This window comes from Coffea arabica, chromosome 1c, assembly GCF_036785885.1.
Source record: "Coffea arabica cultivar ET-39 chromosome 1c, Coffea Arabica ET-39 HiFi, whole genome shotgun sequence".
NCBI classification, from domain to species: domain Eukaryota; kingdom Viridiplantae; phylum Streptophyta; class Magnoliopsida; order Gentianales; family Rubiaceae; genus Coffea; species Coffea arabica.
In genome coordinates, this window is record NC_092310.1 from 54,976,346 (window position 1) to 54,990,735 (window position 14,390).

Sequence of the window (14,390 nt, forward strand, 5' to 3'; positions counted from 1 at the left end):
AGTATTGATCACGGCTCGACTTATCCCCCCATCCACGAGCACGGCTTCGGGGTAGTCATGGCTGAATAGCCGAAGTCCCGACTTCATCAGCTTCTGGAAGGACTCCTCTTCGGCATCCCCCGCTGAGGGGTCGGCTTTCGCCTTAATTGGCCTCCACCAAAAACCCCTCGGAAAGTCCACTCCGGGTACGAAAAGTAGTCGCGCTTCCAGTTCTTGATCGAGCTGGGAGCACCGATCACCAACTTCGGGATGGCATTGTTCCGGTTGCCAACATAAAACCATCCCTTATCAGTCGCGTGCGCCTTGAGGGTGTAGCATCGGCGGAAGAGATCGACGGAGGGAGTCACCTCCTGATGTCGGCACAGCATCTCAAACCCCACAATGATGCGGATCGCATTCGGGGTGAGTTGGGTGATTCTCACCTGGAAGTGACGAAGTAAGTCCCGGAGGAACCTCGACGTCGGCATCCTCAGCCCGGCCTCCAGCTGTTGAATGTAGACGGCCACCATGCCAAAGGGGGGTTCCGCGGCTGTGTCATCCACCTCGGGCGGCAAAACTTCATACCACGGCCGGAAGGGGTACTTGTTTACCACCTTCTCGGCCATATCCCTTCCCACTCGACTCCTAAACTTCGGCATCTGGCCGAAATTGATGTTGGCTACGTCCACTGGAGCAACTGGCTCCGGCACGCCCTCGTCATGGGGTATCTCGGTCCCGAGCTCGGTATTGTACTCGACCTCGGAACCACCCTCGCTCATCTCGGACGATTCCAATCCCGAGCCTGCCTCGCCGACTCTCACTTCGGTCGATCCTTCCTCGGAACCCTGTGCCGACCCCTCCGAACTGGACGTCGTCGCTTCTTCCTCAGAATCCGCCCTCACCTCGGTCTGGTAGCTCGGGGTCACGGTTTCTTTGTGGGTTTTAGCCGTTTTGGCCATATGTGAAAGACAAGACAAGAAGAAAAAGGGATACTTACTATTGTATACCGAACTGGACGAAGTGGACGACTTCGGCTGTGATATCGGCTGGCAGGATTGATCTCGGCTACGCTCACAAATTTTGCAAGTCAAGCGAAGAAAGAAAGTGATGGGCCATGCGGTGAAAGGGACCACCTATTTATAGAGGAGAGCCAGAATCCGAAGAGGCGGCAAGAATACGAAAAGACGATCACGATCGAATTCAAAACGTCACGCCTCCCTCTCTCCTCATTAATGCCCCGTCCTTTCGACTGACACCTTCTGCACGAAACGTCCCACTACTTCACGACGCGACGGTTATCAGTGACCACGTCCTATCAACTGACTCGTCCACGTGTCGAGTCCCCGCATCTTCCGGAGCGGTTTCGGAGCCTCGACTCTTCATGACTTCAGCACTAGGAAGTCTCGGCACCTCCCTTGCTCGGAGCATCCGAGGCTTGGGGGGCTTATTGAGGATGCTCACCTCGGCCATCCCGAGTGGCCGAGGTGGACTCACCTCGTCCCTCATCGGAGTTCATCCGTGTCCCGGACATCATCCCTGAGCTCGGGCTCGGCCGTTTCCATAGCATACTGTGTAGCCGACCTCGGCACCCCCGCCTCAGCTGCACGCTGATGATGTCAACCCACCTGACATCATCCAGGACCAGCACTTTATCTGAAAAGCACTGGAGGCACTTAATAGCACCTGCACCATATCCTCCGTCATCACTCCCAGGCGGCTACAGTGTCAGAGTCAGACCTCCTGACAGGAGACAGAGCCGTAATGCCAGAGAGTGGGTCCCGCTAGCATGAGCCTTCCGTCTTGACCACCTCTCTTCTATAAATACCCCAGACACACTCCCAACAAGTAAACACACTGTTCATTAACTCATTCTCATTATTCTCGTTCTCATACTAACTTGATCGTCGGAGTGATACCAGGGGAGAAGCCCCGCCACTCACTTCGGACACCGAGGTTCATTTCGGACACAGGAGTTCACCTCACTTCATCTCAGAGAGGACTGATCCAGGTCGGTCTAGGTACCAACCAAAAATCACCTCCTCAAAGGCCATTAATGATTAACCCGAAGCGTAACTGCTGCTACTCGCAAAGTCCAGTGCTAACTGTCAACTCTTACATTCTACAAAGCGTTGGCGGTCGGGTAGACTTTGTGTGTGTATTTGTATTCTGTCTATCACAATTCACAAAACTCAGCTGTAATACTCAATCAGTCATCATCTACTTCTCCCCCTGCCGTTCCATATATTAATTAAGAGAAAAATGGAGAGCCTGTGGCGATCGGTGACCGGCGCCAACCCGGACCCATCAGACTATGCCGGAGTGGAGTTCTGGTCCAACCCGGAGCGCTCCGGTTGGCTGACCAAGCAAGGCGAGTACATCAAAACCTGGCGTCGTCGCTGGTTCGTTCTCAAACAAGGCAAGCTGCTCTGGTTCAAAGACCCTTTTGATTCCTCCACCAGCTCCGCCATTCCACGTGGCGTCATCTCCACTGCCGATTGCCTCACCGTCAAAGGCGCCGAGGACGCCCTCAACAAGCCCTTCTCTTTCGAGCTCTCCACCAGCAGGGATACCATGTACTTCGTGGCTGATTCGGACAAGGAGAAAGAAGATTGGATCAACTCCATCGGACGCTCAATTGTGCAGCATTCCAGGTCCGTTACTGATTCCGAGGTCATTGATTACGATAGCAGCAGGGCTTAATTTCCGCCTTTCCAATGTAATTTTGGCTTTGCCCTTCTACTTGTAGACTGGTCCTAGTATTTTATTTACCATTTGGGGGGCACTCGGCTGCATCATGTATGTATGTGATCGTGAAGGTTGTTCGTGAATTAGTTGAATGGTGATGTTAAATTTGTGACGTCTTTGTTTAATCTATTTGTAATTAACCTTAATGCCTTTGGTTAGCACTTTGTTATCGTGAATTAAATTGTTGAGATTGTTGTTCCATCTCTACAAGTCAAGTTTAATAAGGAGCGGCAATTGTAATCTACATCCCCATGTTAACTACAGAAACAATTGAAGTTATGCCCTGATGTACAATTTCAACGTGTTTGATCTTTATTGAAGAATCCCTATAACAACCAAAATTTTGTACTGCTCTTATCTTCTTTTAGAAATTAGAATGGACAGTTATTGGTCCAGGATAAAAAAAATTCTGAAAATATCATATTGTCATTGCATCTTTTAGTAAGGCTGCGTGCCTCCCCTGGTTACAGTTCCTTGCTTTTTCGATGTTTGCCTCTGGTGGAAACTAGTCTCTGCCCAGCTTCTTTGTTTTCCGGTCTGAGTCTTGGGAATTTCGCTGTGCATGACACTCCAATTCTAGTATAGCTTAAACACTCAGTGGGTTTGATCACAGGAAAATAGGCATGCGCAGTAGCTTTTTAGGGGTTCTTGCATCTCTTCTTTGTAAAATAAATTCGACTCTGTTGCTATACACATCTTCGTGTTTTCACATGTCACGTGCAAAAATACGACAGAAACTGAGTTCTGGAGTGTGTGTTTCCTTGTTGCAATCATTCACGAGGTCTTTGCTTTCCAGTCGATATGAGCTGAACCTATAATAATTTGTGAAGGAAATCTATCAGCGAGCTGTCCTATGGTAGATGTGGACTAGTTTATTCCTTCTTAACTTTTCTGGCGAAGTACGCTGCAACGAAACTAATCAAGAGAGCTAGCGACGGGGATGGGATGAGCTTAACTACTATCAACCCCGAAAACAATAATGCTATATGGATTAAACATGAGCTTCGACAGGGAATAATAGTCTCGGAGTGAAGTTATGAAATGCGGCCACAAAAGCTTAAATCCCAAAAATAATCATCTGCACTGAAAACTTCTGAAGACTCGTTGGGGGGTGGAATCTTGCCTACAAGCTAGCTGAAATGGTATAGAACAATTCTGCCTGACAGGCCGTTGCTGGAAAATCTGTGTATTCAAAACTTTTTTAAGTGATGCATGGACGGAATGCCCTACAAAGAGATCATCCTGCAGTTAAAGTGGTTTCAAGTCAACGATTACCATAGGCTTGACTGTCTCAGCAAACAAAACAACTTACTGTTGTTCAATACTGCAAGTTTTACAGTATGTATCAGGTTTCCAACTAACCACCAACCTTTGAGCCGGTGGCCATCACCTAGCCATTAAGGCCACAAAAAATGTCACATTTAAGTGACTTGCTTCAAAAAATTCAGGCGGTTGTGTTGTGCACCCGTCTGGTCCGGTGGTGGTTCAGTCCTCTCCGGGTTATCCTTAGGCCTCCTTAAGTCCGCCCCCTCCCCCTTAGTATAGGATAGATTAGGTTATACAACAGTTGTCGTATCCGAAAAAAAAAAATCAAAGTGAAAGGGGAAGGGGCCTGACTGTGAACAAACTGGATGATATCTCAGGACAAAGAGTTAAGGATGAAAGGCACATAATTTGCCCGGGAAAGTTGCCATTCAGATTATTTTCACAATCAAATTCAAAGCAAAATTACGTTTATTGAAATGCTCATTCTCTCTAAAAGATTCAGCTTTTGCAGTTGCCCTTGACCCTCATCTTCAGAATGCTGCTAGTTCTCCAAGCTTAAAAAAAGTTAGTACGTGGTAACAACAGAAAAGAAGAAAGGCGAAAACTGAAAAAACGCAAAAAAACTGGACCGGTATTTAAGGGGGGAAATTGCTGATATAATAAGCTCGGGAGGCCAAAGGTCAACTTGCTCATAATTACAAGGAGGTTCATTCTAATTACGCCCGGAGTTGATTGATGATTGGTTGTTCGTTAAAAAAAAAAAAAAAGAAGAAAAAAAGATTGGTTGTCCGAAAACATTAAAACATTAATCAGCGATCCCTCCAGTTCCAGAATCTGCAAGTGAAAAGTTTAACGGAGGGGATGAAATTCTTCTTTACGCTGAGTTCCACTTCCATCCATGTATAGCTGAATTAGAACAGTTAGAACGTTCCCAAATGGTTGTGGAGGACGATTAACATTTTATTTGCCATTACCAAACGATGCGCACGGGATAGTAATCATCTTATGTCCCGTGTAGTTTGATAGAAAGCCAGGAAAAGAGTGCCACAAGCAAAGCAAAACTCATGGCCATTTCATGCACCCCTGCTATCAACAACCTTCCACTTAACCGCCACCCAACTCCTGTTTCCATAACTGTCAATAACGAACGTTACTTCGCAGACCACCCTCTACTCTTACAGCTGGACCGATGCTCCGACTCTACACAGCTCAAGCAAATTCACGCTCGAATGCTACGAATCGGGCTCTTTTCCGACCCTTATTCGGCCAGCAAGCTCATCCAGGTCGCAGCTTACTCGGAAGTCTCAAGCATCCAGTATGCCCAGAAAGTGTTTGATCAAATTCCCCGCCCAAATCTTTACTCTTGGAACGCCCTCATTCGCTCCTATGCTTCCAGTCAAGAACCCGTTAATGCCCTTTTGATCTTTATCAAAATGCTTCATGGGAGTGATGAATTGCCTAATAAATTTACGTTTCCTTTTCTGATCAAAGCCTCTGCACTGCTTTCAGCTCTGTCGGTTGGAAAAGGGCTCCACGGGATGGTGCTCAAGTCGGAGTTTGGGTCTGACTTGTTTGTTCTTAATTCTTTGATCCATTTCTATGGTGAATGCGGGTGTTTCGATATGGCGTACCGGGTTTTCATGAGCATGCCCAAAAGGGACGTTGTTTCTTGGAATTCAATGATCGTCGGGCTTGCACAAGGCGGTTATGCTGAAGAGTCATTGGACTTGTTCTTCAGGATGGAGGGAGAAAATGTGAGGCCCAATGACGTCACCATGATAGGAGTCCTGTCAGCTTGCGCAAAGAATTTAGACTTGGAGCTCGGGAGGTCCATGCATTTGTATATTAGGAGAAATGGGATTAAGGAGAGTTTGGTATTAAATAATGCAATTCTTGACATGTATGTAAAGTGTGGGAGTATGGAGGATGCAAAAAGATTGTTTGACAAGATGGGGGTTAAGGACATTATTTCATGGACAACTATGCTTGTTGGGTACACGAAGGTGGGGGATTTTAGTGCTGCTAGGAGTCTTTTTGATACAATGCCTTGCCAAGATATTGCTGCATGGAATGCTCTTATCTCGGCTTATGAGCAGAATGGTAATCCTAAGGAGGCATTGGCTACTTTCAATGAATTGCAGCTCAGAAAGGAGGCTAAACCTGATGCAGTTACACTTGTTTGTGTGCTGTCAGCATGTGCTCAGTTGGGGGCAATCGATTTAGGGGGCTGGATTCATGTATACATCAATAAACATGGTATTAATTTAAATTGTCATCTCACTACTGCATTGATTGACATGTATTCTAAGTGTGGGGATTTGGAGAAGGCACTTGAAGTATTTCATTCTGTGGACAACAGAGATGTTTTTGTATGGAGTGCCATGATTGCTGGCTTCGCAATGCATGGGCGTGGAAGGGAAGCAATAGGTCTTTTCTTGAAAATGCAAGAAGCTAAGGTCAAGCCTAATTCTGTTACTTTTACCAACTTATTAAGTGCTTGCAGTCACTCAGGGCTGGTGGATTCTGGAAGGGGCATTTTCAATCAAATGGAGTCAGTTTTTGGGGTTGTGCCTGGGGTCCAGCACTATGCTTGCCTGGTTGATATTCTTGGTCGTGCAGGTAACTTGGAAGAAGCACTTGATGTAATTGACAATATGCCCATTTCCGCTGGGGCATCAGTTTGGGGGGCTCTGCTTGGTGCGTGCAGGCTTCATGGAAACATAGACATAGGTGAACGGGCTTGTAGCAATTTGCTTGAATTAGAGCCTCAAAATGATGGAGCCTATGTGCTTTTATCTAATATTTATGCTAAATCAGGTAGATGGGACAAAGTTTCAGAATTAAGGAAGCTTATGAGAAACTCTGGACTAAAGAAGGAACCCGGTTGCAGCTTAATTGAGGTGGATGGCAATGTTCATGAATTTCTTGTTGGAGATAATACTCACCCTCTTTCAAAGAATATCTACGTGAAATTGGATGAGATTGCGACTAGATTGACATCTGTTGGTTATGTGCCAATGAAATCCCAGCTGCTGCAACTTGTTGAAGAAGAACATGTGCAAGAGCAGGCATTATATCTTCACAGCGAGAAGTTGGCTATGGCGTTTGGACTTATTAGTATAAGCCCATCCCAACCAATTCGAATTGTAAAGAATCTCCGTATCTGTGGTGACTGCCATGCTGCTGCTAAGCTGATATCAAAGCTTTATAATAGAGAAATAGTATTGAGAGACTGTTACCGGTTTCATCACTTTAAAGGAGGCTCTTGTTCATGCATGGATTACTGGTAAATTCTGGAATGCTGGCCTGCAAAAGATTCTTATGCGGGACTCCTATCAACTGGTAAAAATGCAGAGAAAATTTCCAGGAGGCATGGCACCAAGAGCGACTTCACTTATCTGGGACTTAAAACTCCATTAGTGCAAATTTGTCTGTGTCATTTGACACAAGCATAGCAGATGAAATATATGTTAAAAATCCAAAGATGATCAACATGCGAATGATGGAACATGGCGCTAATCCAGTTTACATGCCTAAATGTAATTTTGGCGTTGGAAGCTCAATTTGGAAGGAAAAGGTTGCTGAGCATGCTTTGTCGTGGTAGTCAGGTTGTTGCAGAAACTGGTGACAAATTATTTGATTTCAGAAGCCAAGTTTCTGTGATAATGAGTGGACAAGTGGAACTGATGGTATTGAATGCATGCTATCAAATGGATTGGAGCTTGACCGACTGCTAATGGTTGCATCAGGAATTTGCCAGACCCGTTTTCTTTGAAAATTGTCGGGCATGTCCTAGTGCACGTAGTAGCGCACAAAATATTTGGTTGGTCATAGACTACTGGTATGTGGATGGCCAGAATATACTTTGATTGTAGTAAACACTACTCCTGTATTACATCTAGATTACCAGTATTGGTGGATATATGTATCCAGATCTTGAAATTTCAGGCGAATCATAATACCTCTCATGTGTTGCGTGTTGACTCTATAAGCTAATACTCCTATCATATAATCATTCTTTTCTGTAAGGATTGGTACTTGGCAGTCAGAACAGTTCATTCTTCCAAGTTACCAAATAAGCAAAATATTAATAAACAATACAGGAGGACACAAAGATACGGGCATGCAGCTGGCTGCTATAGTTATACAACTCTCTTCGGTCAAATCGTTGCCAACATGCTGCAAAGTCTACAACTTGGCAAACTCGCATACAATTCAAGCTGCTGGTAGCGGAGGCTATATATAAGCCGACAGATTATTTGATCAGAATGCACTTTGATTGCGTTTTTATTGGAGGGTTTTCAAGTGCATTTCAATTCGTTTTACTGTAAAGTAGTACACGATGCGTTCAATTGAAGACCTGAAAATACATGCAAGACGGGATAGTACGGACAACCAATTACAGTGAAAGTGCGCTGTAGTCAGTTATTTTATTTCTAAACTAAAGGCGAATTAAGAAACTACTTGCTAAGAGAGCCGGAAAAAGGAGATAGGAGGAGCTCCTCCCATATTATGGGACTGTTACTAGTGAATCAGCTCGGTGGAAGCTAGTGAATCTACTAGAATATTCACCCGTCCGTCTGATTTTTGCATTTCCCTCCTACGTGCACTTTTTCCACTGAATTTTTCTCTGACCGAAGCCAGATCATTGACAACTTGACTCATGTTCATTCTGTCTTGAGGAGCCTCCTCTGAGCATGCAACGCCAATTTTAAAAACTGAAACCAATATGTCACTGAGCTCAACTCTGCTGCTATGAGTTTCATATCCAACTGCTTCCACCAAATCTCCAGGATCTTCATCGAGCAGAGCAGATTGGTCTACAATTTCCATTACACTATCTGGCAATCCCTTTTTGACCAAGCTGTGGAGATTTAGGTACCCTGTAAAGAGTGCATCCGTGGGCCGCCTACCTGTGAAAATCTCCAGCAGTAGAATCCCAAAGCTGTAGACGTCTCCTTGAGTAGACACACGACCACCCATGCCATACTCTGCAAAATTTATTGACCCCTTTCTTATTCTTATCTAACATTAACTTGAAGCCAATATAAAATTCAACAATATTATCCAAGATTTACAAGAATCTCAAATTGTAAGATCAGTAGAAAAATTTACCTGGAGCAGCATAACCTATGGTGCCCTTGATCCCTAGTGAACTAAATTGATTCAGATCAGCATCTTCCCTGGAGTTGGAAATTAGAAGCCTTGCCAAACCAAAATCGCTTACATGAGCAGTCAAATCATTGTCAAGCAGAACATTGCTCGGTTTAAGATCACAGTGCACCAAAGATGTTTGGCACTGGTTATGTAGATAATGCAATGCAGAAGCTACGTCTATAGCTATGTTTATCCGTTGGAAGATGCTAAGACCTTTCTGCTGCATCTGCTCACCATCTTGATGCAGCCATTTCTCCAGACTTCCATTTGGCATGTATTCATATACTAGTGCTTTAAAGTCATTGCCATTGAAGTCTACGCTTGAGCAAGCAGTAAGAATCTTCACAAGGTTCCTATGCCTTATGTTCCGCATGGCTTGACACTCGGACAAAAAGCTCTTGAAAGCTCCCTTCTTTTGAAGCTTGATGACTTTGATAGCAACTATTTTTGCATCTGGACCAAGACATCCTTTGTACACAGTTCCAAAATTACCTGATCCTATCAAATTGTGTGATGAGAACCCTTCAGTTGCATTTAGCAAGTCATTGTAAGAAACCTTCTTGTATATTTGGTCGCTCAAAGACGCTGAAGTAGGTTTCTTTTTCACCTTTCGCATCCAACAAAGCAAAAGTAAAAGCAACAGCAGGGCTAAACATGAAGAAACAACAACAATCAGTATCACCTTTATCGCAGTTTTCTTCTTTGATCCTCTGGGTGATTGCCTTGGACATGGCTGCAAATGCAGCCCCTCGATGCCTCCACAAAGTTTTGCATTGCCCCGCACTTGAACAGAACTAGCATCTGCAAAGACGCCTTCAACCGGTATCTTACCCTCAAGATGGTTGAATGAGAGATTCAAATAACGTAAAGTTGAGAGCTCGGCCATGCTTTGCGGAATGTGCCCTGACAAGTTGTTACTAGAAATATCAAAATACTGAATGTTTTTCAGACTAGTCAGGGATGGAATTTCTCCTTCTAAGTCATTGCTTTGCATATAGAGTGATTCCAGGGACAAGCAATTTGCCAGGGTGCTCGGAATTCTCCCAGAGAGTTTGTTGTTCGAAAGATCAAGCACTGCAAGATTTGTCAAGTTCCCAACCTCCTCGGGCAACGGACCACTGAAGAAGTTTTGAGACATATCAAGGACAAGCGAAAGGGATGAAAGGCGCATGATTTCTTTTGGTATGGAACCAGTGAGGTTGTTCTTTGAAAGTTCTAGTCTCTGGAGGAACCTACAGTTACCGAGACTAGCAGGAATACTTCCTTCCAAGTTGTTATCTTGAAGGTAAATATACAAGAGGCCTGTGATGTTTCCCAAGGAAGAGGGCACGACTCCTGTCAATCGATTTGATTCAAAATGAAGGGTTTTCAAGTTCGAAAGCTTTCCTATGGATTCTGGAATGCTACCACTTATCAGAGTTTCTTTTATGCTGAGAACATTCAAGTTGAAAAGTTTAGAAATATCTTTAGGTATGGTTCCATGGATCATGTTTTGTCCAACAAGTAACCGTGTGAGCGAGGTTGATAGATTAGTTATAGAATCAGGTAACTTACCTCCAAAATGGTTCTCAGCAATATCAAGAAACTCAAGATTTTGGCAATTGCTGAGAGAACTAATAAAATTCAAATCACCAGAGGCCCCACTTCCCAGCTGGTTGGTAAGGACATTAAGCCAGAATAGGTTTCGAAGGTTCCCAAAACTCAGTGGTACATTTCCAGTGAAATAGTTCTCGGGAAAGTCTAGCTGTAGAAGCTCTGAACAATTTGACAGTGAAGCTGGAATAAGTCCAGTAAAAGAATTGTTTGCCAAATACAGTCTTTGGAGTTTGGGAAAGAAAAGGCCTATGTCAGGTCTAAGACTACCTCTAAATTTGTTAAATGACAAACCTATGAGCTGAAGAGATGATAAGTTAAAAAGAACAAGAGGAAATTCTCCAGAAAGAGAATTCCATGACATACCAAGGGACACCAAGCTTCTGAGTTGAGCCATTGTATCTGGAAATCCTCCCTCCAGATCATTGTATGAGATATAAAGCTCTTGAAGGGATGTAAGATTCCCAATGGAAGCTGGGATAGTTCCTGTGAGGTTGTTGTTCTTAAGATAGAGCATGACCAGCTTTGTCAGTGAACCAAGTTCAGGAGGAATGTGTCGTTCAAGAAAATTGTGGTCTAGAATAAGATAAGTGAGGCTTTGACAATGAGAAAGATTGGCTGGAATTTCACCTTTTAAGAGATTATAACTTAAGTTTAGAGTCTGAAGCCTGAATAGATGTCCCACTTCTGAGGGAATCACCCCATGGAAGGAGTTTTCTGATAGGTCAAGCACGCGAAGAAATGAAAGACTTCCAACATGAGGAGATACAGAACCAGCCAATCTCCGTCCTCTTAGATCCAAACTGCTGACCCTCTGGTGTTTGAGCCCACATTCCACCCCAGTCCACTGGCAAAAATGGAGAGTTGCATTCCAAGAGTCTAAGACACCATCAAGATCCTCAGTTATTTCTGATTTGAATGCCAGAAGCGCAAGTTCATCAGTCTCATTCCTGACTACGGCTGCTAAAACATTGCCAGGAAAAGAGAAGTTAATGACCATGAAAAGAATTGCATGGAAGGTTAAACAGAAGGACAAGCTTAAACTAGAAACATGGAATTCCATTTGGGAGTTAATTGCTTGAAGTTTTCGGAGAGAAGCGGCTAAGAATGGCACAACTGTATGCCAATGTAAGCAACAGCAATGGAGCCTATTATATTACTACTCCTTTTTCCTCTTGTTCAATTTTCACTTGACTATTTTTACTTTTCCTTGCACTTTCGCTTGAGTACGCGAGCAAAGGGAACCACTAAACAATTGAAAAAAGTGGACGCTTCATTTCAACTTTGCAAATCAAGCCCAGCGCTGAAAGAAGCTAGTCGCAAGTGGTAAAAGAAAAAGAAGACTAGTAACCCAAACTAGAAAATGGACCACATTCGACTTCATTTGGATTACCATACCGACTGGGCAAGCGACAAACCCTGGACATTGACTTGCATTTGCAGATCTAGATACTATCCATCAATTCTTAGTCGTAGTAGTTCCTCGCTAGCTGCGGGGAACTTTAAGGCACAAAATTGCAAATTTAGGGAATCCAGCGGTTTTTGCCGCTGTTTTATTTTTATGTGAACGGTTGACTTTAACAAAACAGAGTTTTCTTTGTTTATCATAGATTGCTATCTGAATTGGATTGCGAGCTGCATGTCGAGAATTGTAATTCCATGGACGAAATTATAAGTTGATCAACGGCCAAAGCTGAAGTTTTAAACTTCGTGGACATTATAGCAAGTCAATATTCAAAAGCTGCATGTTCTGGAATGGGGAGTAGGCTTGTCTTGAATCATTAAATAAATTGTACATTGCTTTGATGGGCGGACATGACTTTCGACGGAAACTTCCAAACCATTGCCCATACCATCGCCTGCTTTCTACTTTCTACTGCTGATCGTTCGTTCGCCTGCCAAAATGACAACAGCTTGTTGACTTTTGAATGTTTGAAAACGAGAGAGAGAGAGAGAGAGAAAAAAGATACGAGAGATCCAGCCCTATGGATTGATAATCCTTTTACGTTGTTGTCAATCCGATAATTTCGCAATCAGAATTCTACTGAAATAACCCACCACTCATTCTCAAACGGCCAAGTGGATAAAAGGAGTTGAACTTTTTGGATCCAACTAAAATTAGGGTTGCATTATACATTAAGCGAAGAAACTTAATAAGATGTAGTACACCTGCAGTTTGAATTCCTATGCCGCCAGGCTGCATTCCGGCAACCCTGACTTTCACAAAAATAAGGGATATCATTAACAGATACATAATGATGCAGAGCAGAAAATAAGATGATCAGCGAAGCGCAGAAGGAAACCTGGATTAGAAGGGGAAAAGGTCCCAATGGTACTTAAACTTTTATCCAGGTAAACTTTAAGCCCTCCAACAATTAGAAGTAAACTTTTGATTCTCGATCTATCAAAAATGCAAAATATTGGTCCTTCCGTCAATTCCAGCAGTTGAGAATGACAGAAAGCAACATCACATGCGATGCACGAGGAATTAGCAGGGGCATTCTTGTCTGCCCACGGAATTCTGCCAATAATTTCAACAAGAAGAACAAGCAGAATCATCACCACCATCGTCGAACTAAGAAGATGATATTCTTTCACAGAAGATGTGCACCATTTGCCTAGACCACATAGATTTAAAGCTCAAGGTGAGGTAGCTTTTCAGGTCCACTCATGTCTTCCACAGAGATTGCCTAGATAAGCAGTCGATTCCAGTTAAGTTGCATGCCTACTCGATAGATCTTTGTTGTTGTCGTCACCAATCTCAACAGATGTGTTCTTGCCGTTGCCATCGGAGATCCACCTCTAGCCCCACTCTAGCACAATGTTTCCTTAATTACCAGTTGACTTTTCTTTATTTCCTTTTTATTTTTTGGAAAATTTTAAATCTCTGTTTCTTAGACATCATCCACACATGAAAAGATGAGGTAGTTTTAGATCTGTAACTAATTGTTACTGATACGATTTAGTACAAACACCCCCCCCCCTTTTCTCCCTATTCAAATATCTTCATTATTTTTGGTTTCTCATCTTCACTATAATTTTTAGGGAAAAAGTCCTAGTGCCAACCATCGGTGAACCCATTACTGAGAAATCATTCAAGGGGATTATAGAACAAAAAAAGGAACCAAAAACCTTGATCTGGTTTCTCACCTAATAGTAGTCGTATGTCTAATGGAACTGACAATGATATGGTGAAAGCAAGACCTTGGTTCTTCATAAAATTGAAGTCTCTTTCACTGCTGCTGGTACTCATGATTGCTTTGTATATCAATCTGGGGTATTGATTCTCCTTTCATGGAGTTATCACCCATCAATCTCTAACGTTTTGAAATCCTTAAAGCTTCCTAAACCCTCACAACTTGCTGTTTCGGCAAAAGCCAACTTAAATGGGTTTGGTAAGAGATTGAAACAGCTTAATTTGACTCAATTTCTCATCTGTCCCGGCTGATTAATAATATTGGCAGAGAAGATAATATTCATGAATCTGACTCATCTGCAAGCGACGTGCTGGTTTCCAGCTTTCTGGTGGACTACAATGCCCTTAATTTGTTCTCATGTTTCACACGTAACAATGGTTTTCGTCACTCATAACTACTGAACTTGACAGAAGAACTAATAATTTGTTCTTTTAATAGATCGGCGGCCAAAAA

The 14,390-nt window shown here is 43.4% G+C and overlaps 3 protein-coding genes and 1 long non-coding RNA gene across 4 annotated transcripts; 3 read left to right on the top strand and 1 right to left on the bottom strand.

Moving 5' to 3' along the window:
- Window positions 1-2,056: 2,056 nt before the first annotated feature.
- On the top strand, window positions 2,057-2,925 carry LOC113730440 (pleckstrin homology domain-containing protein 1). The gene has a single exon (XM_027255119.2). It carries the CDS (start codon window positions 2,239-2,241, stop codon window positions 2,677-2,679), a length of 441 nt encoding a protein of 146 aa, XP_027110920.2. The 5' UTR covers window positions 2,057-2,238; the 3' UTR covers window positions 2,680-2,925.
- A 592-nt stretch (window positions 2,926-3,517) lies between these two features.
- On the top strand, window positions 3,518-7,973 carry LOC113730433 (pentatricopeptide repeat-containing protein At2g29760, chloroplastic). Its single transcript, XM_027255108.2, has one exon. The coding sequence runs from the start codon at window positions 5,055-5,057 to the stop codon at window positions 7,278-7,280; it is 2,226 nt and encodes a 741-aa protein (XP_027110909.2). The 5' UTR covers window positions 3,518-5,054; the 3' UTR covers window positions 7,281-7,973.
- A 416-nt stretch (window positions 7,974-8,389) lies between these two features.
- Window positions 8,390-13,189, bottom strand: LOC113730449 (putative receptor-like protein kinase At3g47110). Its single transcript, XM_027255132.2, has 3 exons — window positions 13,044-13,189; window positions 9,106-12,953; window positions 8,390-8,981 (listed from the first exon to the last, which is right to left on the bottom strand). Exons 2-3 carry the CDS (start codon window positions 11,801-11,803, stop codon window positions 8,515-8,517), a joined length of 3,165 nt encoding a protein of 1,054 aa, XP_027110933.2. The 5' UTR covers window positions 11,804-12,953; window positions 13,044-13,189; the 3' UTR covers window positions 8,390-8,514.
- On the top strand, window positions 12,957-13,743 carry LOC140036678 (uncharacterized). The gene is made up of 2 exons (XR_011840234.1): window positions 12,957-13,092; window positions 13,183-13,743. It is a non-coding gene; the product is annotated as an uncharacterized lncRNA (long non-coding RNA).
- The last annotated feature ends 647 nt before the right edge of the window (window positions 13,744-14,390 follow it).

Excerpts from the sequence above, each read along its gene's own strand:
- LOC113730433 (XM_027255108.2), top strand. The coding sequence starts at position 5,055 with ATGGCCATTTCATGCACCCCTGCTATCAACAACCTTCCACTTAACCGC.
- LOC113730449 (XM_027255132.2), bottom strand. The coding sequence starts at position 11,803 with ATGGAATTCCATGTTTCTAGTTTAAGCTTGTCCTTCTGTTTAACCTTC. Across the intron at positions 8,982-9,105 it reads CATAGGTTATGCTGCTCCAG|AGTATGGCATGGGTGGTCGT; the intron begins GTAAATTTTTCT and ends TAAATTTTGCAG.
- LOC113730440 (XM_027255119.2), top strand. The coding sequence starts at position 2,239 with ATGGAGAGCCTGTGGCGATCGGTGACCGGCGCCAACCCGGACCCATCA.